We start from the raw sequence: 24,542 nt of genomic DNA on the forward strand, positions 1-24,542 counted from the left end.
GCTCAAAGCAGATTGCAATGCTAGAAAAATAAACATAGTAAAACAGATAACAATTCTATAAATACTTGAAAAATAGAACATTAATAATTCTATTCACAATGTGCCTGAGCCAAGTTACAAGATCAGCCACATCTTATCCTCCTTCACACAGACATCTACTTACAGCTACAGACAACTGGGACTGAACTGCCTCGGTCACTATCTCATCCATAACGTCATGCATGGCGCTCCTGGTTAAGTGATCATCCACCAGCTCCTTCATGGTATTTCGCAGCACATTGACGGAGAGCTCTCTCAGGACTTCCAGAACGAGCTCCTCCAGTAGGGAGCTTAAGAACTGCTCGGGAGAAAGGCTGTACCCCACAGCCTGGAAGCTTGCAAAGGAGAAAAAGGTATGAGAGGTGCAGGGATGGGACTGATTTTCTCGACCACTATTGAAGTAAATACTAAAGATGTGCTGACTTTCTTTTTTTTTTTTTTTTTAAATGACAGGGAAAGCACAATGATATTTATTGGGGAGGGGGTGTTCTTTCCCATCCCATCCCAAATGACTCAACCCCCCTCAAAAAAATGTTGTTTTGTTTCTACATTTCAGCAAATACTAAAATACAGCAACAAAATGAAAAAAAAAAGTAAATGAAAACAAAACAACAGCCTTTTCCCATGCACACCCCTATTAGATACTTTATCCAAGAAATACAAAATAAATCCAACCATTTCACAAGTACTGAATTATGGTAATTGGCTATATTTTAGAAAGAGCTGTAAGTTTACATCTGTATTTGGTAAAAGAGCAGTAGACATGAAGCATGTACACAAGGCACTTGTAACTATGGGGCTAATTCACGAAGGTGCAGTAAGTTTATAATGAAGAAAACGTGCGTTATTTGCTGCACATCCCTTTTTTTTTATTAAATGTGCACTATTCACTAATGCAGGTTTTCCATGTCATTTACGAGAGCAGAAAGAGGCAGCCAGGGAAGGCTGGGATGCAATGAAAACAAACCCCACCCAGAAGAGCTCTGATTTAAGTGCGTGCAAATATGTTATGTAACCAAACCAATTCTACACTCTTGAATCACTCACCCCAGTAATCTATTCTTTATTTGCCTCTTGTCGTGGGATTTCTGTGGGTACATCTGCCGGCTCTGTAAAGTGTATTACACATTTGTACATCAACAAATACAACGTAGAAGTCCAGCCCTTAATTATTGGTTAGATCAGGGGCAGGCAATTCTGGGCCTGGAATGCCACAAGCTGGCCAAGGTTTTTAGGATATCCAAGCTGAATATATATGAGATGAAAACCCAACCAGCTTGCGGCACTCAAGGACTGCAATTGCTACCACTGGACTAAATGAAAGCCAAAGCACAACCACAAATAAAAACAGGCCCCCATCCTCTTTCTTTCTACCCCAAAAATACAGCGCCAACCTTTTTAGAGGCTGCAGCGTTATTGCACAATGAATATCAGACTAACATAGCCTACAGGTGTATTTATGTGCATTTATTAATAATCACTTTGTCTTAACTACAACTCAGGGTTATCGATATCACAAAGTAATGCATATCCATACTATAAAATGGGTCCTCAAACCAGGTCCCTGAGGTCCACAATACAGTCGTGTTTGGGGGATTTTCACAAGGAATATCAGTGCACATTGGAGGATGTGCATGCAGACGGATTTCATGCACATTCCTTGCGGAAAGCCTGAAAATCTGACTGGATTGCAGCCCTCAAGGACCAAATTTGGGGGATCCTGCTATACACAGACATAAAAATACTTATCCATGCCCACCCCCACTCCGAAATCGCGTTGGCAGCAATGAAAAGGGTATTTTAAACCCTGGAAGGATACCAGCACTGCCAGCTGGCATTAGCCAAACCCCCCCAGCCAGGATTCCAAGAGGCCACCAGCCTGGCCGGCAAAAACCAGAAGAAGTCCTCTGGCTCCCCGCAGATCCAGTCACCCATAAAACACCTTCTTCTAGCTATGAATTGAATTTCTGCAATGGGTCAGACAAAATTCTCCGATCCTGTACGTCTGGAAACTCGAATCATAAAAGCCATTTTTCCAGAAGGGCGGAAAGGCTCTCTGCGAAGCTCCAGTCTTCTTCACCTTGGGCCCTTGGGATTTTGCACTCCCTTCTTTCATTTTGGTCCTTGAGGGCTGCAATCCAGTCAGATTTTCAGGATTTCTGCAAGGAATGTGCATGAAATCCGTCTGCAATACCGCTGCGCAGTTCTAGTGATTTGCACATAAGATATAAATACATCTATAAACAAACTGGTTTTTCAAAGGAACAGCAGTTCCATTTAAATGCAGCCAAAAGCAGATTACGGGGCAGGTAGAGGGGCCGTCTCGCATAACAGGAGAGTCTGAAAACTCCATTCTCAAATCTGTCCCGTACGAATTAGGTCCTTATTGACTCAGGCAAGATAAATAAAATATGGGAGGTAATTTGCAAAGGAGTCGTGTGTATGTGAATGTAACACACTATCGTAGCAATTTTCAAAAGCCCATTTACTTGAGTAAATGCTTTTTACAATCAGGCCCATAAAGTTCTGTATTCCACTGCTGAATACCCTCTGAGCACTGATCTATGCATTGCATATACTTTACATACAGCAGGAACTGTTTATAGTCACTACATAAAAACATTTTCTGCTTTCACTGATTACCTTTCATTATTTCTGCTTTCACTGATTACCTGTCATTAGTGGTGCAGCTGGTGCAGCCAAAAAATGTACGCAGTGAGCCTGATTTTCAAAAGCATTTGCTCCAGTAAATGGCTTTTGAAAATTGCTACGATAGTGTGTTACATTTACATGCGCAGCTCCTTTGAAAATTACCCCCTGCATCTTTTAGTGCTCCACTGTATAGCACATATTCTTTAATATTTCTCTATACCTTGGCAAAACAGTGCGTTAAGGTCTCAATAAGCACATCTGGTACCAATTCATCTGCAAGAACCTCAGAGATAAACGCGTCTGCAAAATTCCAAGCAAAGTCTTTGTTTTCAAGAAGATAGTAGTATGCGGCATGCACCTTAGAAAAGAAGGGAGAAATGAGGCCATGCATTTGTCATCCCCCCTCCCTACAGCATCTGGACACCCCCTGCTCCAGCAATCCCTCCATCAAATCCCTCCCCCTGCAAACCCCATCCCCCCTTACCCAACAACCTCCCTTCACCAGACCCCCACCTCCTCCTGTTCGATCCCTAGAAGTTTAAAGGGGCCTGGAGCACACCCTAGGCTCCGGGCTGGCCACTATTTTTCAAACTGGTGCAGGCCGGCCTTTGCCCCATCAAGTGATGAGGCAAAGGTTGAGCAATGCCATTTTGAAAAATGGCAGTGGCCAGCCCGGCACACAGGGGGCACTCTGGGCCCCACCAGACTACCAGAGATCAAAAGAGGTACCCTGGGAGGGTCGGGATAAGGTGAAGGGAAGGGGAAGATGGGGACAGGGGAGGGGCCATCACCACACAACTTTGAGCCCTGCAGCTTACTTCTGGAGGCAATGGGGGGGGGGGGGAATGGAAGTCTTTTACACTTTGGGGGGGGGTGCTATTTTGGGCCACTGCTGGCCCTTTTAGAAGATGGTGGCCCAGGCGATGCGGGCCGCCATCCTGCAGTTTTTTTTTTTGGTGAGAAAAAGTATCGCAGGGCAGCCGCAATAATATTTTAGCACAGAGAGGGAAAAATAGCGTGGGAAGCCCCTTGCGGTGTTTTACTGAAGCTCACGGTATTTGCACCCTCCCGCTGTAAAATATCACGGCAGAGTAAATGACCCCCCTTAGACGCTTGTTAATTTTTTGGCTCTTGGTAAGTTTTGTGACTTGTTTTATGTTCATTCCTATGTCATTTTTATTATGGGCTGGGGTCTCAAAAGCTGGAACTGGCCCAGGACTCTTTTGACCTCCGACAGGACCTCCGACAGGACCTTGTGGAACACGTTTATTAAACACTTTTCGAAAAAAAGAAAAAGAAAAACAGACCTTAAGTTAGCAATAATAGCTGGATAATGTAGGAACACTAAGGAGAAACAGAGAAGAAACAGCAAAGAGTGGAAAAGTCAGAGGGAATACCCACAGTTTTTGCACTATGGGCCTCTGCAATGCAAATCAATTAGATGAAATAAATGGGCAAACAGGAGCATCTGAAAATGAGAATCACTTAACTAGTGCCCCATTGGCAAGGCTACTAAAGTCTGTGTGATAAGGTTTGCATGTGCAGAAAAACAAAAACTGCAATCATTACACTATGGAGATCACTTACTCCAGAGCCAATCTCCGTAACGCAGCATAATGGGAGTCATTTTCCCAGGGACAAGTCAGAGGTCATGGGGCTCATTTACCCTAAAACCAATCACTGTAATGCTGCATCATGGCGATCATTTTTCCCCAGGGACAGTCACTGCCGTGCTGTATCGTGGAGGGATCATTCCCACCTACCCAGAGACAGACACTGTTAATACAGCAGCATGGGGGTCATTTTATCCAGAGCTGATCACTGATCTTGCGGGACGTTTCCCCTACAGTCAGTCATTTTATGCTACATCCTGGGGGACATTTTCCCAGAGCAAGATTTGGTTGGAATAATTCCTTACCTTGTTGTGCATTGATCCACGTTGGCCTGTACGTTCCCCAACAGCATTTTCAAAGATAACAAAGTCACGTTTCCTCCAGTTTTTCTTCCTGTTAGGCATTTTAAGAATCTCTCAGAATTTTATACATAGCCCATATTTACTCTACACCAGAATGAACTAAAAGAATGTAATGGTTTGTTCTGCAATTTACTGGTCAGGACAAGGAGCCACAAGGCCTGGCGTTATTTTCTCCCCAATAACTTGTTGGATTGCATGTTGGGAGTCCTATTGATGCCACTCTCACCATGCAATCCAGCTAGCTATTGGAGAGAAAATGCAGGTACCATGAAGGTTTCTCTCCTCTCACCCTCCCATGTCACTTCATTTTTTCCCAAAGTTTGTTCCTAATGTCAGAAGTGTTATCAACATAACTGCATAGCAGTTTGACCCAGTCCTGCTTTTCTCAATATCATTCCACCTTCAGTAGCATAAATTGCTGGTAATGGTGAAAGTGATCATTGCAGCAGGGAATAAAGACAATTGCACTACCAAAACATGGACCAGAGAACCAAGTTTGGAACCGGTGTGAGGGAGCAAGGACTGGAGCCCGGACAACCTGGGATGGCTGGTAATGCTGTGCCAATAAGACCTCAGCCATTTTCCTTCTGTCTACTAAACATTGTGTTTCTCAACTCAGTCCTCTGGCATTGCCTGGTCAGTCTGTTTTCCAGGATATTAATAGGCATGAGACAGATTAGCATACAAAGCTATCTCATTCTTATTTATTGTGGCTATCCTGAAAACCAGACTAGCTAGTGTGCACTCAAGGAATGAGTTGAGAAACACTGCACTAAACAACACGCACAGAGAGCGGTATCAGCTAAAACTGGGGGAGGTCAAACATTTCCATCCTATATAATAAAAGCCAAAGCCAGCCTGGTGGCTCAGTGGCAAATGCTGTGCACAGCCATGTAGAGGATTTGATTTCTTTTATTTGTTTGATAAATATTCCGCTTTTTCAGTCACTTCAAAGTGGCTGATCCCTGCAGGCTGGGGCTGGAGGTACTGCGGACACCGCCTCTGAAGGAGGAGGAAGGGGGGGGGGGGGAGGAGTCATTGTGCAATGGCAAGTCAACACCCAGTGGCAGAATTAAGGTGCCATGATTGAAGGGTTCCAGAAAGAGCCCTGATCGATGGTCCATGGCCAAGGCCTGTTGCTGAAATGGCTGGACTAAGCAAGTTGGAAGGGACTATAAACTAAGGGAAAACTGGGGAGTTACACATTAAGGATCCTGGCGCCATAACCCAATCATGGTTTCAAGTTAGCTGGAAGCTCAAAGGGGCAGGAAAACACTGCGGAGTGAAAAGAATTAAAGTCTGCTCATCTGTCTTGCTCCCCTGCAAAAGCAGTCCGACGACATAAAGTCTCTCGCCATCGTCTGAGCCAGCTGCTCAACAGGCAGGCAACCACACTGCCAGCCAGCGGCTCAAAGCCCCACTTTTGTCTCTCTTCACGGAAGAAGGTTTCTCACACACACACACATGGAATTTGGTTGATGGAGGGGGCCGATGAGGATGAGGGGGAGATTAAGGCTGGGAGGCTGCTAAAGTTGAGGGAGCGATCAGAGGCTGGCGGTCAGGGGGGCTGTCGATTCATTCTGCTGAGAGAAGGGAATGAGCATCTTAAAGGGAAGATTGAGATTAAGGGAGGGGGGAGAATTAAGGCTGAAGGGAGCTGAGAAGGGGACATTGAGGTGGAGGGGATGACTGAGACCAAGAGGGGTATCAAGGAAGGTGACAGAGGATTGGTGGAGTGAGAGAAGGGAGGAAATGAAGGAAGAGTAGATGGTGGGGTAGGGGAGAAGGAATAAGGATTGAGCATGGAGGAAAGGGAGGAGAGAAAAAAATGGGACTTGACCAAATCCCCCCACTCTGTAAATAACACCTCTGGAAATTCTGTGTTTCACGCAGCGCATCTATCTCGCCTTGAAACCAGATGGTCTGCATGTGTGCTACACTGGGAAATGTTCAAACTCTCAAATCCTGTCATTTCTGATAAGCATTCACCCTGTTTAAATAACAAGATAATAAGCACATTTCTTTTTAAACTGCGCTGAGTTGCAGCACTGCCAGGCTGTAGTGCAGCAAAAGAGAAGTCACCATTAAAGGAGAACTACAGTACTTTAGTCTCTACTTATATTATTATTTAGCCATCCATATAGTTGCAAAATGTTTCATGGACCCGTGGCAAGCAACTCATACAAAAAAAAAAGCAAACAAAAACAAAACATGATGTCACCAGCCTCTGTACGTTGTGATTAATTACCCTGTATTATGACAGTTCAGTGCTGTGACTTTGCAATGATTAGTCAAGTTTAAACAATGTGACGCCTCTCCTTACCTCACTGAGCTTATTTACCTGCCATCTTTTCCAGAGTCTGGGTGAACAACTGATTTCTTTTCTCTTCTGACACGGGGCGCATCTGCAAGACTACAAGGGTGCACTTTAGCAGAAAGAGGGGGACACAGTGACAGTCCTGACTAGGGGTGTGCATTCGGATTGACCGCATTAGTAAAACGCAACTCATATTTTTTTTTTACTTAAAAAATTGATTCAACATAAACGATCGGATTTCCCACATATCGAACATAGATATGTTCGATATGTGGGAAATCGCGATTATTGAGCCAAAATAAAAATATAAACCCCCCTCACCCTCCTTAATCCCCCCCCCCCCCCGACTTACCACAACTCCCTGGTGATGGAGCAAGGAGTGAGGACGCCATTTCTGCAATCCTTGGCGAGAAGCATGTGACGTCGGCGGCACGTCGAGTGACGCCGGCGTCACGTGATTCCCGGCAAGTTCGCGCCGGACGGCTCGTTCGGCCCAAAAAGAACTTTTGGCCAGCTTGAGGGGGTCAGGAGGCCCCCCCAAGCTGGCCAAAAGTTCTTTTTGGGCCGAACGAGCCATCCGGCGCGAACTTGCCGGGAATCACGTGACGTCGCGTCTGAGTGACGCGGCGCCACGTGATTCCCGGCTCGTTCGCGCCGGACGGCTCGTTCGGCCCAAAAAGAACTTTTGGCCAGCTTGGGGGGGTCAGGAGGCCCCCCCAAGCTGGCCAAAAGTTCTTTTTGGGCCGAACGAGCCGTCCGGCGCGAACGAGCCGGGAATCACGTGACGCCGCGTCACTCGACGTGCCACCGACGTCACATGCTTCTCGCCAAGGATTGCAGAAATGACGTCCTCACTCCTCGCTCGATCACCAGGGAGTTGTGGTAAGTCTGGGGGGGGGATTAAGGAGGGTGAGGGGGTTTAAATTTTTTTTTTGCACATATGTACATATACCCAACTCATTAGATTTTTTTTATGTCCATATTGGCCGCAAGTGGGACCCCCTTTCGGACATAAAAAATATGAACATAAAATTTTGCTCTGCACATCCCTAGTCCTGACTACCCGAGATTACATTCAGGCCGCATTTCCGTGACCAGTTAATGACACACTGAGCGGCCTGCATTAACTTTAATGGTGCTACCAGCATGTTGCCATGGCAAGTCATCCTTCTCATTTCATTGTGCTAAATCTGACAGCTGGCTCAGAGAAGACAGAGTGTAGTTATCAGTTACTTGAATTAAGCCACCACATTATCCATTATTGGCAACACCCATTGCAAACTTTTTATAATGTATATCACCTCGATTTACATGTTAGAAAGAAAATTAAATAAATCAATAAACTAAAGTAAACTACTGCGGTAACATAAGAGTTATGACACCCCTGGGTTATTTTACAAAATATGGCATCGACTGGGGTGCATTATTTGCCTTTCCTGCTGGAATATAATTGCGAGAGTGAGTCAGGTACAGTTTGCCTTACCTTGGCAAGAAGGGTGAAGAATGGGTTCTCTGTCTGATTCTCTGATTTGCTGAGTGGGCACAGAGATGGACATTGCTGGTAATCAGACTGTCCCACCCTGCCCTGGGAACCAGCCCAAGCTGTTGGCGCACACGATTTAAACTGGATAAGGTGGAAAGAGAGCATTTTCAGCGTGCTATTACCACCATTCCATGCTAGAGAAAACTGGTAACTAATTTTGTTCGGAGCAGCAATTCATTCCTTGCCATTACAAATGTAATAGGTAGTGAGGAAACTCAACCGCCATAATCTGCACAATACCAGAAATACTTTTAAGGATCAAAATGCAAGGAATTCTACAAAAGCTGTAATGTCGTCCTTTCATAAGTGGAAGCCATGAGTGCTCCAAAGCATGAGAGATCAACAGTAGCACTTAGAAACAGCACACAGTTGGTTTAATTCTGTACAAGATCTCCTCTCAATCCAGTTTATTCTGTATATATAGTATATACCTTGTATGTTTTCCTTTCTTACACTGCCACCCGGTGACCTGTGGTTATACTGATCAACTTAGTTGCACTACACATGTAACCTTTGATCTACTAGGTCATTAGAGCTGCATTGAGATTGATCTGATCCTTCTGGATGGACATTCCTTTTACATTTCCTTAATCAGAGTGTAATTCTTTTCCCAATTGGTCCCCTAGAGACCCTAAGGCACCCTAAGACAGTTTTCTCAGGCAGGGAAATCTCCATTTTAGGCAAAGGCTATGAGCTAAGCCTGCAATGCCTCTTCTGTCTCTGCCTCTGAGCCCAGAAGATACAGTGCCTTTTTACCATAACAATTAACAACTGCAAAATTGCATCCAGATGCTTTCTATTGCAATCTAGAAAAACTCTTTACAGCTGTAACAATCCAGAGACTCTGTACAGATATTCTTGTTTCAGTTTCATCTTATAGCAAGTGCTATATTTATTCATTGTTCTGAAATAAATGTTTTAGAAGTTAAGAAGCAAGTCAATCTGAGTATCTAAAGTTGAATCAGAAGTTGTCTGTCTGTCAAACAACATAGGAAAGAAAAGATGTGGAGCGAGGGCAGAACACAGATCTATTAAGCAGTGGCAGAACCAGAACTGAGCTTTGGGTAGACAGTAAGCACACACGTCTGAACCCTACTAGTTGTACTTGTATTGATAAATAATGGCTTAGCATACATCTTACAATGGGTTCCTAAGTAGTCTACAACAGTAACACAAACCCCTGCAAAAAAAAAAGGCGCCTAGAACCTTGCCATACCATACAATCACAGCACTGACTCTCAGGACTCAAATAACAGCATCCTTATGAAAAAGAAGCAATGCAAATAGTACACCAGGCTCTAGAATATTAATACATCACCTACTGAGCTAATAGAACAAGGCAGGCTGCTACAAATCCCTACAGAGAACTACACACTAGCAGCAATACTGCACCTCAGCCAGCTTGCATGAGCAACTTACTGCTGCTCCAAAGAGCAGGAAAGTTAAAAAACTAAAAACAAAAGATAATTAAGGGGTTTCTAAGGGTTGGGAAGGAAAGGGGAAAAGGCAGGCAAGTTAACTAGGGGGTCAGGAAGTTCCCTCCCGGTCCACTCCTTTATTGAAGCGGGCTCGTAAGGAACTGGGGAAATGCCATCCCACGTCGCCGCACGTTTCTAAGAAAATCCCCTCACGTGTGTGAGTCGGCACTCACACGCACATGTGCGCGCTGATATAAAATCAGGTGCGCATGTGCGTGTGGGTAGCTGATTTTATAACGCGCCCACGTCGGCGCGCGCATGTTATAAAATCAGCATGTCCATTTGTGCGCACATGGATGCCTGTGGGGTTGTTTTAAAATGTATCTTTAAGAAAGCAGCTCTCACTTTATGCCTCCTGCAGGCTGCTCAGTGGCTTCCTGCACAGCTTAAGCTTGGCTGCTCTCTAGGGGCCTGGTTCTTAGGGAACCAGGCCTTACTGCCACCTCCTACTGTAGTCTACAACTGGGTGACTCCCTTCTCACTATGGCTGCAACTGCATCCACCCACTGGCAATGTTCACTTAAAGATTCTGACCTGCAGTCTCTATATGTCTCCTCGTCCCCCAACTCCATCAGTTCCGGCTCGTCCTCAGGGCTGCTCAACACTTCCACCTCCATCTCTTCTGTCTCTTCATCTGGTTCTAATAGAGCTGCTTCCTGCTCCTGCCCCAGCCGTCCTTCAGACAAGCTCTCACCCTTCTCCCACCAAGTCTGGGCTCTCTTGTCCTCTCGATAGGATAAAGCCCAGGAAGTTCCTCCCCCTCCTGAACCCTGTTCCTTCTGGAAGTTAGAGTCTACACCTATTCTGATTTCTTTTATATGCTTGATCTTCTTTCCAGGTTTTCCTTACAGCCTGCCTTTGTTTATTAACCAGGAGACTATAATGCCCATCGCATTATGTAAATACATGTAAAATAATTTCAATATAGATGTGATAGATATAGTTGGTTTTCCTTAATTACTTATCAATTGTTTATATGCGTACTAAAATACTTGATTGCATCTACTTGAGCTTGAAACTTAGCCATTTGTTTGTTCATTTTCATAGTAGTACATTTTACAGCAATTAACAATCCATTAACAAACAAAATCACAATTGCTTGTGAATTAGATAACATAATGACAGGATGTAAGGGTACACTGAGAAAATTCTGGGCAGTGGGGCTATAGGCATAGAGGCTTTCCCACCAGGAGTGAGTTGCAGTAAATAGATCTACTTTATGAGATCTGCCGGGTACTTGCAACCTGGATTAGCCACTACTTGAGACAGGATACTGGGCTCGTTGGACTTTGGTATGACCCAGCATGGCATGTCTTATGTTCTACAATAAATATACTTCCCATAGACTGATTTGACATATATGTTTGTCTTGACTACATGCATGGAGCAGGGACCATCTCTTATGGGTAATGGTACAGCACTGTATGTGTTTAGTAGTGCTTTAGCACTTGATAAGTACAAAAGGACAGACTGGGTGAATTAAGTGACACTTATCTGCCCACATCTTCTAGCTGTCTCTGCTTCTATATGTGTTTTACAGGACAGTGAAGCTGTCTGGTCTTGGTCATGTACCCGGTTTAAATTCAACCTGTACTCCTGAGAAACACGAGGTGGGGGAAGAACGTTTTCTTACCTCTCTTGAAGATCTGTCCATGTTCTTACAGTTCTCTGTGATGCCATCAGTGGAAGAGTGACACCAATAAATACTGCAAATAGGTGTCATAATCCCATGAAACGAGAACCCAAAGGCAAAGAGCTAAAATTAATCAGGAGTTTGTTCATATCATTTCACCAAGAAATGTAAATTCAGAATCTATAGTTACTTTAAAACTTATGCCCATTATTCTAAATCCAATGCTTTTTAATACTATAACACAATGTTTTTTAGTTTCCTCAGAGCAGCTAAATTCTAACTGAAAGGAAGGCAAGTTACCCGCAAACAAAAAAATGTCTAAAGCAGAAAAAGCAAATTTGCTTACCATAAACCATGTTTCCATAGATAGCAGGATGAAGTAGACATGATCTGCGGGTGATGTCATCTGGCTGCACTGAACAGACTTGTCTCTCCAAGCTAATAGAGCTTTGAGCTCTACTGAGCATGTGTAGGAATTCCCATATGGGTGCTGCCTCAAGAGCAAATTCAGTCTATAACATAGCCAAATATATAAAGCTAGGTAGTCGACTCTGCAAAGAGGCAGGTGGGCATCTCATGACTAATTCAGCCTGCTATTTATGGAAAACACCATTTATAGTAAGCAAACTTTCTTTTTTCCTTCAATAAGCAGGCTGAATTAGTCATGGCCTGTGGGGGCTCCCAAGCTGAGGGTTGCAGTGAAGTGTTTATTGAGTAAGCAACCCAGACACCTCCATGTAGAGCAGACCACTGCAAGAAGTCATGCAAAACTGCTTCTCTGAAACTACTGTCATTCCTTGAGAGGTTGTTCAGACAGCAATGGAATGTAAAGATGTGAACTGGTGACCCAGTTGCAGCTTTGCAAACATACTCAAAGGATACTACCCTCTGATGTGCAACAATATGGCATATAATGGACATGAGCTTCAAGCTTTCAGATTCTCGTAGTTGAGGTAACTGCAGTGAGGAATGCGATTTTCCATGTCAAAACTGAAGAAAATCCTTCTGCAGTGAACCAAAAGGTGAACCCATGGGTGAAAAAGGACAACATTCAAATCCCACAGAAGAGGAGGTAGTTGTGCCAAGGGCTAAAGTGGCACAAGCCTTTCAGAAAGCCAGATATCAGTGGATGAGTAGAGATGGGTTTAGTGTCCTTGAAGTGAAATAAGCCACTAAGGCCTGGATTCACTATTCTTGAGTGGTACCGGGGGACCGAGGGGGGGGGCGGGCCTGCAAAAGCCGGCAGCCATCACATTACTGCGGTGCGCTGGCTGCTGGCTTTCGCACTGAGTAACTACACCATAAAAGGTGTAGTTATTTGGCACGAAACTGGCGGCGATAAGGGTCCTTACCTTTCGCCCCCAGCGATGTCTCCGCAGCGTCGGCCCCGGTGCCGCCCCGACTCCTCCTTTTCTGGGGCCGACTCCGCCCTGATCACCCTATCGTGCGAAAGCTATTGAAAATGACCTCCTAAGTCATCGAGATGTAGTTTCGCTGGTATTGTGGCAGGCCTGAGTTAGAAAGGAGGAGCAAACATGTTAGCAAGTGCTTGGGCACACAAGAAAATAGGTTAAAGGTTTTCTGTTGATACCATTTGGAATAACTGATCCAAGGGAAGGTATAACTTTCTCTGGCACATTATGTTCTAGGTGGAACCAAAATGTCCTCAATCACTCTAGACAAGGAGAGATGAGTATTCAATATCCAACCCATCAGTTTGAGATATGGAAGGCTTGGATTATAGTGTTCTTTCATTTATCTATCTATTTATTTATTTGTATAGTTAGGTGTTTTATATACCGTCATTCCATAATAAGATCACAGCAGTTTACAAAATCAGCATTTAAATTCTGGGTCAACAATCCCATTCTGAGTCAATATTTATTTTCTAGTTCCTTGCAGCAGTACATACTTACTCTAGAGCATATTTTTATATATTCTAGTTCAACATAACAGCAAGTACATATTCTGGGTCAAAGCATGAACATTAGGTTCAGGTTAACTAGGAATTTGTAGTCCATAATTTCCATTTCATTATTCTTATTCTTCACTTGAAACTCAGTATGTTGCCTTGATGTACTTTACATCACACAATACTTACTATTCAATATACTCACATGATCTATTGTTCTGACATGGACGTTATTGGCATATTGTTCGTTTACGTTAGATCATATGCGTTTCTAAAGAGCCATGTTTTCAGTTTGCGTCTGAAACTCTTTTTTTCTGTTATCAGACGTAGTGACTCTGGAAGAGAGTTCCACAACTTGGGGCCTGCTATGGAAAACATTCGGTCTCTTATGTATGTTAGATGTGTGCTCCGTGTTGTAGGCACTTTTAGAAGTCCTTTGTTTTGCAATCTGAGAGCTCTCTGCGGTGTGTAAGGATGAAGTATCACTCCTATTAAGCATGTGTTAGTGTTGTTGATGATATTAAAAATGTATAATGAATTCTGGCTTGTATATGGAGCCAGTGCAGGGCTATCAGCGAGGGATTTTGTAGTAGTTGTAGTGGTTTTAATAGTCCTGAGGGTAGTCCTAGTAATAGCGAGTTGCCGTAATCTACAATACATCTTGAGTCAACAATGTAGGATCTGTTCCCAGGTATATTCTGGAGACCGTATCTCCGAAGGGACAGAGACAGGGTGGAGGCGGTCCAGAGAAGGACGACCAAAAAGGTGGAGGGCCTTCATCAAATGACTTATGAGGGGAGATTGAAGAATCTAAATATGTACACCCTGGAGGAAAGGAGGAGCAGGGGTGATATGATACAGACTTTCAGATACTTGAATATGACCGATGTTCCAGTGCAATGTCAGGGGCATCCAGAAATGGATTAGGAGATGCATTTGTAGAACCCTCTCCTAAAAGTGAGGGTTTGCTAACCCATGATGCCAATTGATGACCAAAGAAAATTGGAGGGCTCTTACGGTTTCCTTAGAGGGAAATGCTGCAACTAAGTGTGAAGATCAAGAACCCCGTATCAAGGGTTCTGAGTGAGTGTTTCCCGTGATGGGTGATACTGGGACTCTGATCCGAGGAACTGCTGCAGCAGTGCTGAAGAGGAGCGGCTGCTTTATTCTTTCTGTCTCTTTAAGTGAGGAGACAAAGACGTTTTGTACTAGATCTGCAGTCTGACTGAGTGTCTGATGAGCCCTCTGACCTGGCACATGCAGTGAAACATCCTCTCCCGGGACAAGAATAGGTTCCTGCAGGTCAATAGAGGGTTTCTCTTTTTTCTTTTTTTTGGAGACAAGAGACAGTATGAAGCATGCTAATCAGAAACCATCAGCCTAGAATAAATGATGAGGGCTGTGGTAACTGGAAGGTGTAGATAAGATAAGGTTTTCAGCAGCTGGCCTGCATACAGCTGCTCCCAGTGCCTCCTGTGGCATACGGTGAGTAAAAGACCTGATGGCTATCGCAGGTTTTTTCGGCCTGTGCAGTCCAAAAATAAGGGGGGAGGGGGGGCCATAGGGTAAAGAAGCCCATCTCTACAGAAGGGTTGGCAGCTGGGGCTTTCGGTGAGGCCAGATGAGCCCTCCAGCTGAGGCACAGACAGCGACTGTGGCACAGATGCTGCAGACCCGTATAGGAAACGAGGATTTGGCCAGCACGTAGTAAGGTAAAATGGGCTGAAGAAGGGGGTCAGCAGGCATTGGGGCGAGTACTACGCAGCTCTATTTTTCATACTTCTGATGCCATAATTCTCACCCCGAACTCCAGTAGCCTTTCGGACATTTGCTGGAGGGCTACGATTTGTATGAGGGACTGCATTGCTAAAAGTTAAATGTAGAGACTTTTTAAAACAGTACTTTTTTGTATTAAGGTTACACAGGAGTTTGATTTACCTGCAGATCTGTTCAGACAAGTAGAAATTTGAGACCGTTAAATAATTGTAACCCCAGTTCCACAGTGGGGGGGGGGGGGGGATTCAGCTTCCCAACCTGGGGGAGTATTGGGGTCACTCTACCGAGATGGGGGGGGGGGGGGGGAGTTTCTGGAGCCATGGGCTGGGGCAGGCTAACCTGCATGGCCAATGCTAGGCCAGGGACACTCCCATGAAATAAACCATTGTTCACTCAATCATGCACCAACATTAAAATGGTTTACTGCTGTAGCTGCAGAACAAAACATCACGAAACAGCACAGGAAGTAGCAATAATAAAAACACAAATCACAATTCCTAGTCAAAATTGTTCTCTTCTCTCAGCAACAATTACTTTTTTCTCTTTGCACAGTATCTTCTTCAGCCTATCCTGGCCCTTTCCATTATCAAAATTAGTTACTCATAAGGTCCTGATCAGCTCAAGGAAGAAATCCCTCTGGTTCTGCAGACAGGAATCCACCAAGCCCTGCAGAGAGTCTTTGCTGGCCACAGTTTGTCTCCCGGTCCAAGCAAGTTCCCATCACAGTTAAGTACTTTGAATCTTCAAAGAATATTTAAAAAAACCCTTAGTTTCCTTTCCTTCAGACTTGCAGACTCTGGTTGAGAATCTCTGGCTTACTCCTGTAATAACCCTGGGAGAGGGTCGCTGCTCCCTCCTCAATTTAGATCTGCACCCCTGGAGAAGCCCCAGACCAAGTACAGTCTGGGGTTTTATAACCTTCTCCTGAAACCAAGCCTTTAGGGGCTGTAACAGGATGTCTGTCGAAGAGTGTAACACCCGCTGGCCAAAAGATGACCTTTAAGCACTGGAACCTTCTCGCTTTACCTCAATGCAACCTTTGCACCCTGTGAAGACTTCCCACGAGGGGAAAATCTCCACTTTACCATCGCACATCCTTAGATTAACAACGTTTACACTTCTATGGTTCTCAGGGGCCATATCATTTTTGGACTTTTTTTTTTTTTTGAGAGAGAGCCTGGTGGGGTAGGATGGAGGGGTAGGTGAGAGGCTGGTGGGACAGGGTGGATTTGGCTTTTCAGATTAAAATAGTCGCCTTTCCAAATCCAAGTTCAAGGCAAGCTAGAAATGTGTGTTATAGGTCCCTTCTCAAGAGGGCTTACAAATCTAAGCCGTGCTCGGCAGGACACAGCTTTACTCCCCTGCAGTTGTGCGGACATTTTTTTGTGGGCAAGACTTACTCCCCATACAGCAAGGAGCTTTGTGCACAAAAAACACCCCGTGAGTGCACAGGTTAGCACTCTCCCTTGTAACTAAGAGGGCTTGGCAGAGAGGTGCACTGGTTTAATTCATGTTCCTTTTAGCCTGGAAACTCTACTCCTGGTCAGTTCTGGCGCTAGTGTTAGTTTATGGGGCTGCTCTGACGGCTGCGCTCATTCCTTTTAAGAAGAAAACCTCATTGACTTTGTTCTATCTTTTCTGATTATTTTGGTTGCTTCCCGTAAGAACAGAAACAAAACAACAAAACAAAAACAAAAAATCATTCAAATAGTGGGTAGAAGTAAATTATTCTGATCATAAGTATATTTTCTTTGAAATCTCTCAGCTTAGCGTGTTTCTGGACTCCCGTGCCCCAATGACCACACAAACTGGCTAGGAGAAATGTAAGGTTAACCAGTTGTAGCCTCTCATTACCAAGGATGTCGGATCCTAGAGGTCTCCGTTCATTTACATTTGCTCTCCCCATATTTCCTAATGTAACAGATAAAGTTCAAAAATTTGTTAAAAATGTTATGTTATGATATTTTACAATATATCTGTAATTCTATTACTAAATGTAAATAAGTGACTAAAAATGCATAAATAAAAAAAAAAAAAAAATTTAGTGGGTAGAGAAAGCCAGAGGTTTGGCAAGAACAGAAGAAAATAAGAGGTGCACTTTGCCAGAGCCGGGGAAACAGCGGAAGACAGCAGCTCGGGGGGCAGCAGCTAAGCTTTCCAACGCCAGGGAAAGCCGCCCCCTTGCTCAGGACCTGCTGCTGCTGCTAGTGCTCACTCAGGGGATCCTCCTCGCAGAGCTGCTACCATGCCCAGCCAGGATCCCAGGAACCCCCACCTCTACCCCCCCCCCCCCCGAGTGCCATCTGACGTGCTACCCAGGAAACTCCCAAACCCAGGGCTGCCTCCTCTGCCCATGGCTTCCCATGTAGGGTGGAGGTTGGGGGGGGAGGCTCTTGTGCTTTGGAAAGTCTGTGGAGGAGGAGAAGGAAGGTCTCTCTCTCTCGGTGGGACCTGGGCAAGAAATACCCTCAGAGCTGACACCCAACTCTGCACCAGTCAGCTCAGCCCTTTAAATTCACCATCTCCAAGTCCTGCAATTGGATTGAGCAGAGCATCATTTTTTGTGTGCATAAATTATGAGTCCAAAAGACTCCGCCCACACCCCCCAGTTAAAATGTGCACACAGCCTTTGCAAAAACAAGGAGCATTTTTTTCTACCAAGGTAGGGGGCGGTAGCACACACTTTATTGCATCAGTTGGTATCGGAGGCAATGGAGAGTGAAATGACTTGCTCAAGGTTACGAGCAGCATGACTGGGAGCAGGATTCAAAACCAGGCTTCCGTGGGCCCCAGCCCGCTGCCATAACCATTAGACTACTTCTCCACTGAGATGGGTTTTCAGAGAGAGAGAGAGAGAGATTGAGAGACTGGTGGAACAGGGTTGGGAGGCGGCAGCACTGAAAGAGACTGATTGGGCAGGACTGGGAACGTTGAGCGAAAAAGAAATTGGTGAGGTAAGGAATGGTGGGAAAAAAAGTGAGTGGATGAGAGAGAAAAGAACTGGTGGGAGAGGGTGGAGGGATGAAAGAGAATGATAGGACAGGGTCTGGGAGTTGGCAGAGACAGAGAAACTGGTGGGGACAGGTTTCATTAGCCTGTGCCAGCCGACAGTGTCATTGGCCCATGACCACGTCAGGAAGATTTCATCAGCCCAGCTCCAGCCCCATTGGATCCAAAGTGACCCCTGCTTGAAAAATGGTGAAGACCACTGATCTACAGCTTGTCTGTTGACCCTTATTTCTATTTTAAGTCAGAGTATGGAGTTTGGAACAAGCTCTAATTATGCCAAGATCACAGACAAAGTGGATGTGACAAAATATCATGTTAATTTAACTTCAATTATGTATTAGGCTGCCTAGAAATATGTTAAACGCAAATTAGGTAGACAATGAGAGAACAATATTAAAACCATATATAAAAAAAAAGTAAAACACCAAGCACCAAGCACCAAGCAAGACTGAAGCAAATAAAACACAATGAAAGAGGAATTCAAGCAGGTCAAAAGTGTACAATGTCATACACACCAGTTCTGGATCTGAGAACTTGCTGTGATCTCAACATCTAGCCATTCTGCAGCACCCTTGCAACTGCTTGGACAGATCTGATCCTTGCTTTACACTTTTCCCATGGTCGTTTTGCCTTATAAATCGGAAGCACAAGTACACAGGAACCGATTCAGTTTGTAATAGAGCTGGCCCTAGTTACAGCACACATACAGCATAGCAACCCACTCTGCACAGCACACAAAGACTCGGAGGGTGAAATCTACAGTGCTGGTAGTACTGGCTTTGTAACATGTGAAATAATGCGTACAGAAAAATCTCATTCAGCGAATCTGCTTTAAACCTCATTTCTATAACTGGGAAACAAGATTATTTTAAGAAAACCATCACAATATTTATCTTTTTCTGGTGTGGATTTAGGTCTAAATATGAACATGGAGAATCTGAGAAATTTCAACCTTGCATTACTGCTGATCCTAATATCCCTGCATTAGCTTGGTGAAATTTCTCTTAGAAACTACGAAATCTCGCTTTAATATCTACATATTATCTACATATAATAAGTTGTTTATGTTTACTGTTTTATGTCCCTGTTCGATGTAAACCGATCTGATAAGGTATTTAACCTTGAAGGTCGGTATAGAAAAATGCTAAATAAATACATAAATAAATAAATATTATCGGCTCTCGTCATTTTTGCTGTTCATCTGATCTTCCCCCTCCTTCTCACTCTTTGCTTTTCTTGCCTATCTAGAAGAATAGCCTGCTTCAAAGTGATCAGTCCTCTCTGACCCTGAAGATGTTTAAAAACCAACTCAAATCCCATGTTTTCACTGACTTCCATTCCTTCTTCCACCTCCTTTTCTCCTCCCACATTTTTGTTCCTCTTCACATCTTCCTTATTCACCAACCTATGATTTTCTTTTTCTTTTACAGAAACATTCCTCCCATGCATTCTGTCTCCGCTTTTCAACTGAATGAGGCTGGAGGGATAACAAAGAACGATCTTAGTTATTCTGAACAGAGCATACATGGAATGCAACCTGTGCTCAGGGAAGAGAAGCTGGCCTTAGGGGCCTCAAGCTCAATTGTTGCCCACTCCCACCCCCCAACATAACACCATGCTGCAGCTTTTGGTTCTTCTTCTCTTATGGTCCCTGTGCATAGACTCAACTGGAAGTGCTCTCTCTCCATCTGGTGGATAAATCTCGAACTACGTTTGACTTATAGAGCCCCTCTCACAACAGGACCATTCTAGCCATGTTTCCTGGAGGGCCTTTGGTTCAAGCCTTCCAAAGTTAAACACCACCCAAGAGAACTTGAGCCAAGTCAAGGATGGTCCTCTGCTCAAACATTTGGCTGCACTTCAATTTGAGCAACCTGGTTAAACATAAACATGGTATAGCGAGTGTTGGAGAACCAATAGCAAAAGTTCATCCTCCAGACCAGACAGCCAGGGGTTAACATTTCTCAGCTGTGTCACCTCATCCTGTATGGAAAGCAGTGGGACTGCAAGGGTTACCTGGATGGGATGTAGCTTGTATTAGTGAACGGACTCTTCATTTCCTTCTCTGCTTACTGTGTCTAGTCCTTCCAGCACAATCCCTCTGTACAGAGTCATGTAACTGTGTGCATAATGTTTGCTTTCATATCCCAGTAAAGAGTCCTTGCATGTTGCCACAGAAGAGTTCTGAGTCATCCCCACAGCACACAATCCATTCTAACTCTGAACAAGTAAATTGGCCAGACTTGTACCAGAGAAGAAAAATTGAATCAGCAAGAAATTCTTCAACCTTTAATGTCATATTTTTCTGTTTTATTCTCCATTCCTTTTCCTAATAATCCCTAGCATTCTGTTTGCTTTCTTGGCTGCTGCTGCTGCACACTGAGCAGAAGATTTCAACTTATTATCAACGATGTTGCCTAGAACCTTTTCCTGAATTGTGTCTACTTATGTGGAATCTTGCATTGTGTAGCCATAATTTGGGATACTCTTCCCTAATTGTGTCACTTTGCACTAGTTCACATTAAATTTCATTTCCCATTTGCATGCCCAGCCTCCATGTTTTGCACGGTCCTCTTGCAATTTCTCACAATCTTCTTGTGATTTAACAATGTGAATAACTTTGTGTCATTGTTGCGAACGTGAACCCCTAGGCCGAGGTGGAGTTGACACTACCTGCAGGGAGGAGCCCTGCAGGTCCCCACCATCAAGCTGGCGGAGCTGGTTGTGGCAGAGGCCCAACTGGAACTTCACCTATACTAGCCCTCTTAGGTTGAGCCCTCGGGTACTGGATCTGGCAGGACTTAGGCGCGGGCCTCTGGTGGTGAGGTAAAGATCAGTAGTCGAGTCACAAGTCAGGGTCTGGGACAAGCTGAATACAGGTGGATTCAGAATCAGGCAGGTGACATTCAGGTTGGTCAGTCAGGCAGTGGTCAATGGCAGGCAATTGTAGATGAGAAGCAGGCAATGGTCAGTAGCAGGCAATCGTAGACAAGAAGCAGGCAGTGGTCAGTGATAGGCAGAGTTCAAACAGAGTCAAAGTCAGGTAAGCTAAGGTCAGAGCCAGAGATCCATCCGAGGGCAGGCAGAAAGGCAAGGATCAGCACAGGTGGAGGAGAAGACGCTGAAGAACAAAGACTGGCCACAAAAACAAGGCGAAGGAACACTGATAAGACAAAGCCCAGGAAGACAGGAGCGAAGACCAGGAACACGCTGAGGCAACTTGCTGCTACCAAGGTTGTCAACCTAATGCTGAAGCAAGGAGCAACTGAAGAAGTGGCTTTTATAGGCCCCAAGTAGTGATGAAATCAGGAGGTGTTGGTGGAAGTTTCCCATCGCAGGACCCCTAAGAAGGGCAAGATTGGGCGCGTGCATGCCTAGGAGGGCCCAGGGATGCTACAATGTCGGGACAGGCTGTGGTGGCCTACCTCGCATCCACAGGGAATCAGTGTCAGCGTCCCTGTGAGTGGCAAAGGCAGGTGGAAGGCGGCAGTCAACCTCCCCCGACTTATGCCATCATTAGAATGGATTTGGAGCCAGAGATAAGAGCGTGGACTACCAAACACAAATCATTGGCAAATTTTATCACCTCACTCATTATTCCCATTTCCAGATTATTTATAAACATATTAAAAAGCAATGGCCCCCGAGCAGATCCCTGGGGCACTCCACTATTCAACTTTCTCCACTGGAAAAATATACTAATTAGCCCTACTCTCTGTTTTCTGGCTATTAACCAGTTTGTAATCCACAGTAAGACACTGTCCCCTATCCCATGATTTTTTAATTTCCTAAATCTCTCATGAGGTTCTTTGTCAAATACTTTCTGGAAAACCAGATACACCATATCAGCTGGTTCACCTATATCCACGTTTATTTGCACTCTCAAAAAAATGCAGCAGATTGATGAGGCAAGACTTCCCTTAGCTAAATCCATATTGGCTTTGAGTCACTATCTAAGGGCCTGATTTTAAAAAGCATTTACTCGAGTAAAAACCAGTTTACTGGAGTAAATTCACTTTACTTGAGTAAGTGGGTTTTTGAAAATTGCTACAATATATGCCATTGACTTGTCTATAGGATTTACTCACATAAGTGCACTTTACTTGAGTAAATGGCTTTTGAAAATTGCTACAATAGTAGCTACATTTATGCATGTAACTCCTTTTGAAAATTACCCCCTATATGTTCAGCAATTTTGTTCTTTATGATAGTTTCTACTATTTAGCAATGCACAGATGTCAGACTCACAGGTCTGTAGTTTTCTGGATCATTCCTTGATCCCTTTTTAAAAACTGACATTACATTGCCAATCCTCCAGTCTACAGGTATCATAAATGATTTTAATAATAGTTTACAAATTTCCAATAGCAGGTCCGCAATTTCAGTTTTCAGTTCTTTCAGCACTCTGGATGTATACCTTCTGGTCCAGGTGATTTGCTACTCTTTAGTTTGTCAATTTGCCCTAGTAAATCTTCAGGGTTCACTGAGATTTGGTTCAGTTTCTCTGAATCATCATCTTTGAAATCTTCCCTGGCCTGAGTATGTCTCTTACATCTTCCTCAGTGAAGATGGAAGCATTTAGTCTCTCTGCTATGGCTTTGTCATCCCTGATTGTCCCTTTTAACCCTTGATCATCTAATAGTCCAACTGACTCCCTTGCAGGCTTTTTACTTCAAATGTACATGTAAAAGTCTTTATTGTGAGATTTTGCTTCCATGGCAAGCTTCTTTTCAAATTCTCCCTTTGCCTTCCTTATCAATGCTTTGCATCTAACTTGCCAGTGTTTATGCTATTTCCTGTTTTCTTCATTCTGATCCCTTTTCTATTTATTGAAAGATGTTCTTTTAGCCATTATAATCTCTCTCACCTCACCTTTTAACTATGTGGTTAGTTCTTTAGCCCTCCTTCCACCTTTTCTATTGCATGGAATACATCTGGTTTTGGCTTCCAATATGGTATTTTTAAACCTTTAAGCCTGATCTAAATTCTTATCCTTTGCAGTTGTTCCTTTCATTTTTTCCTAACCAGTTTCCTCATTTTATAATAGTCACCTTTTTGAAAGTTAAATGCTGTCATAGTAGACTTCTATAGTGAACTCCCTCAAGTTATTAAGTCAAATATGATCACGTTGTGATCACTAGTGCCAAGTGGCTCCAACACTGTTACCTTTCATACCAAATCCTGTGTTCTACTAAGGACTACGTCTAAAATAGTTTCCACTCTTTTGATTCTTTTATCAGCTGCTCCATGAAGCAGTCATTTATTTCATATATGAACTTTACCTCTCTAGCATGTCCTGATGTGACATTTACCCAGTCAATACTGAAATAATTGAAATCACCAATTACTGCTATGCTGCCGATTTTGTTAACTTCCCTAATTTCTTTTAGCATTTCATTCTGTTTGTTCATTCTGGCCAGGTGGACAGAAATATACCCCCACTGCTATTTTAATCCCCTTTTCACCTGGAATTTATATCCAAAAAGTTTCAACATTGCATTTTGTTTGCTGCAGAACTTTTGACTCAGTGCCCTCTTTAATATATAGACCCATCCCTCCACCAATTTGATCCATCCTATTATTTCAATATAATTTGTACCCTGGTATCAGTGTCCCATTGGTTATACGTACTTCCACTAAGTCTCTGAGATGCCAGTTATATCTAACTCTCTCATCTTATTTTTTAGACTTCTAGCATTTATATACAGACATGTCAAAGTATGGTTTTTGTTTGTATTAAAAACCTGCTTATCAGCTGACAGGGGTAATTTGGAATTTCTGCTCCTTCTGCTCTTTACTTACCATAATACTAGATCAGACCGAGGGTCCATGAAGCCCAGTATCCTGTTTCCAGCAGTGGCCAATCCAGGTAACAAGTACCTGGCAAGATCCTAAACAGTATATAGATCCCATGCTGCTACCACAGTGATAAGTAGAGGATATTCCTATTTGGTTAATAACAATATAGACACTTCTCCTCCAGCAACTTGTCCAAAACCTTTTTAAACTCAATTACACTAAATTATCTTGTCTATATGCATTCAGCATAGAAACTGGCCCTCATTTCCCACTTGCATTAGGGTCTCTGTAAGGAAAGGGTGCTCACCCCTGCTATAAAAAAAATATCTTAATCTATCAGTGAAATGAATTGCAGCCAAACATTTTTTGATGGGGGAGAGGGGACACATCAGAAGCGGTGAATAAAGTG

At 43.8% G+C, this 24,542-nt stretch overlaps 1 protein-coding gene across 4 annotated transcripts in view; it reads right to left on the reverse strand.

Moving 5' to 3' along the window:
• Positions 1-18,999, reverse strand: part of LOC115074105 — a 29,581-nt gene extending 10,582 nt beyond the window's left edge. For 2 of the 4 annotated variants that reach the window (XR_003852185.1, XM_029573254.1), the window contains exons 1-9: positions 18,850-18,999; positions 12,990-13,148; positions 11,638-11,710; positions 8,467-8,607; positions 7,008-7,079; positions 4,610-4,697; positions 2,912-3,049; positions 1,087-1,148; positions 164-374 (exon numbers count right to left, since the gene is read on the reverse strand). Coding sequence is in view for 3 of the 4 variants with exons in the window: in XM_029573254.1 (XP_029429114.1) it covers positions 164-374; positions 1,087-1,148; positions 2,912-3,049; positions 4,610-4,697; positions 7,008-7,079; positions 8,467-8,607; positions 11,638-11,684 (759 nt within the window). In the remaining variant the exon portion in view is untranslated. Of the gene's footprint in view, positions 1-163; positions 375-1,086; positions 1,149-2,911; positions 3,050-4,609; positions 4,698-7,007; positions 7,080-8,466; positions 8,608-11,637; positions 12,867-12,989; positions 13,149-18,849 lie in introns of those variants that run through there. The other 2 variants (XM_029573256.1, XM_029573255.1) reach the window with 2 other exon arrangements.
• Between the last annotated feature and the right edge of the window lie 5,543 nt (positions 19,000-24,542).

This window comes from Rhinatrema bivittatum, chromosome 12 (assembly GCF_901001135.1).
Source record: "Rhinatrema bivittatum chromosome 12, aRhiBiv1.1, whole genome shotgun sequence".
Classification (NCBI taxonomy): Eukaryota; Metazoa; Chordata; class Amphibia; order Gymnophiona; family Rhinatrematidae; genus Rhinatrema; species Rhinatrema bivittatum.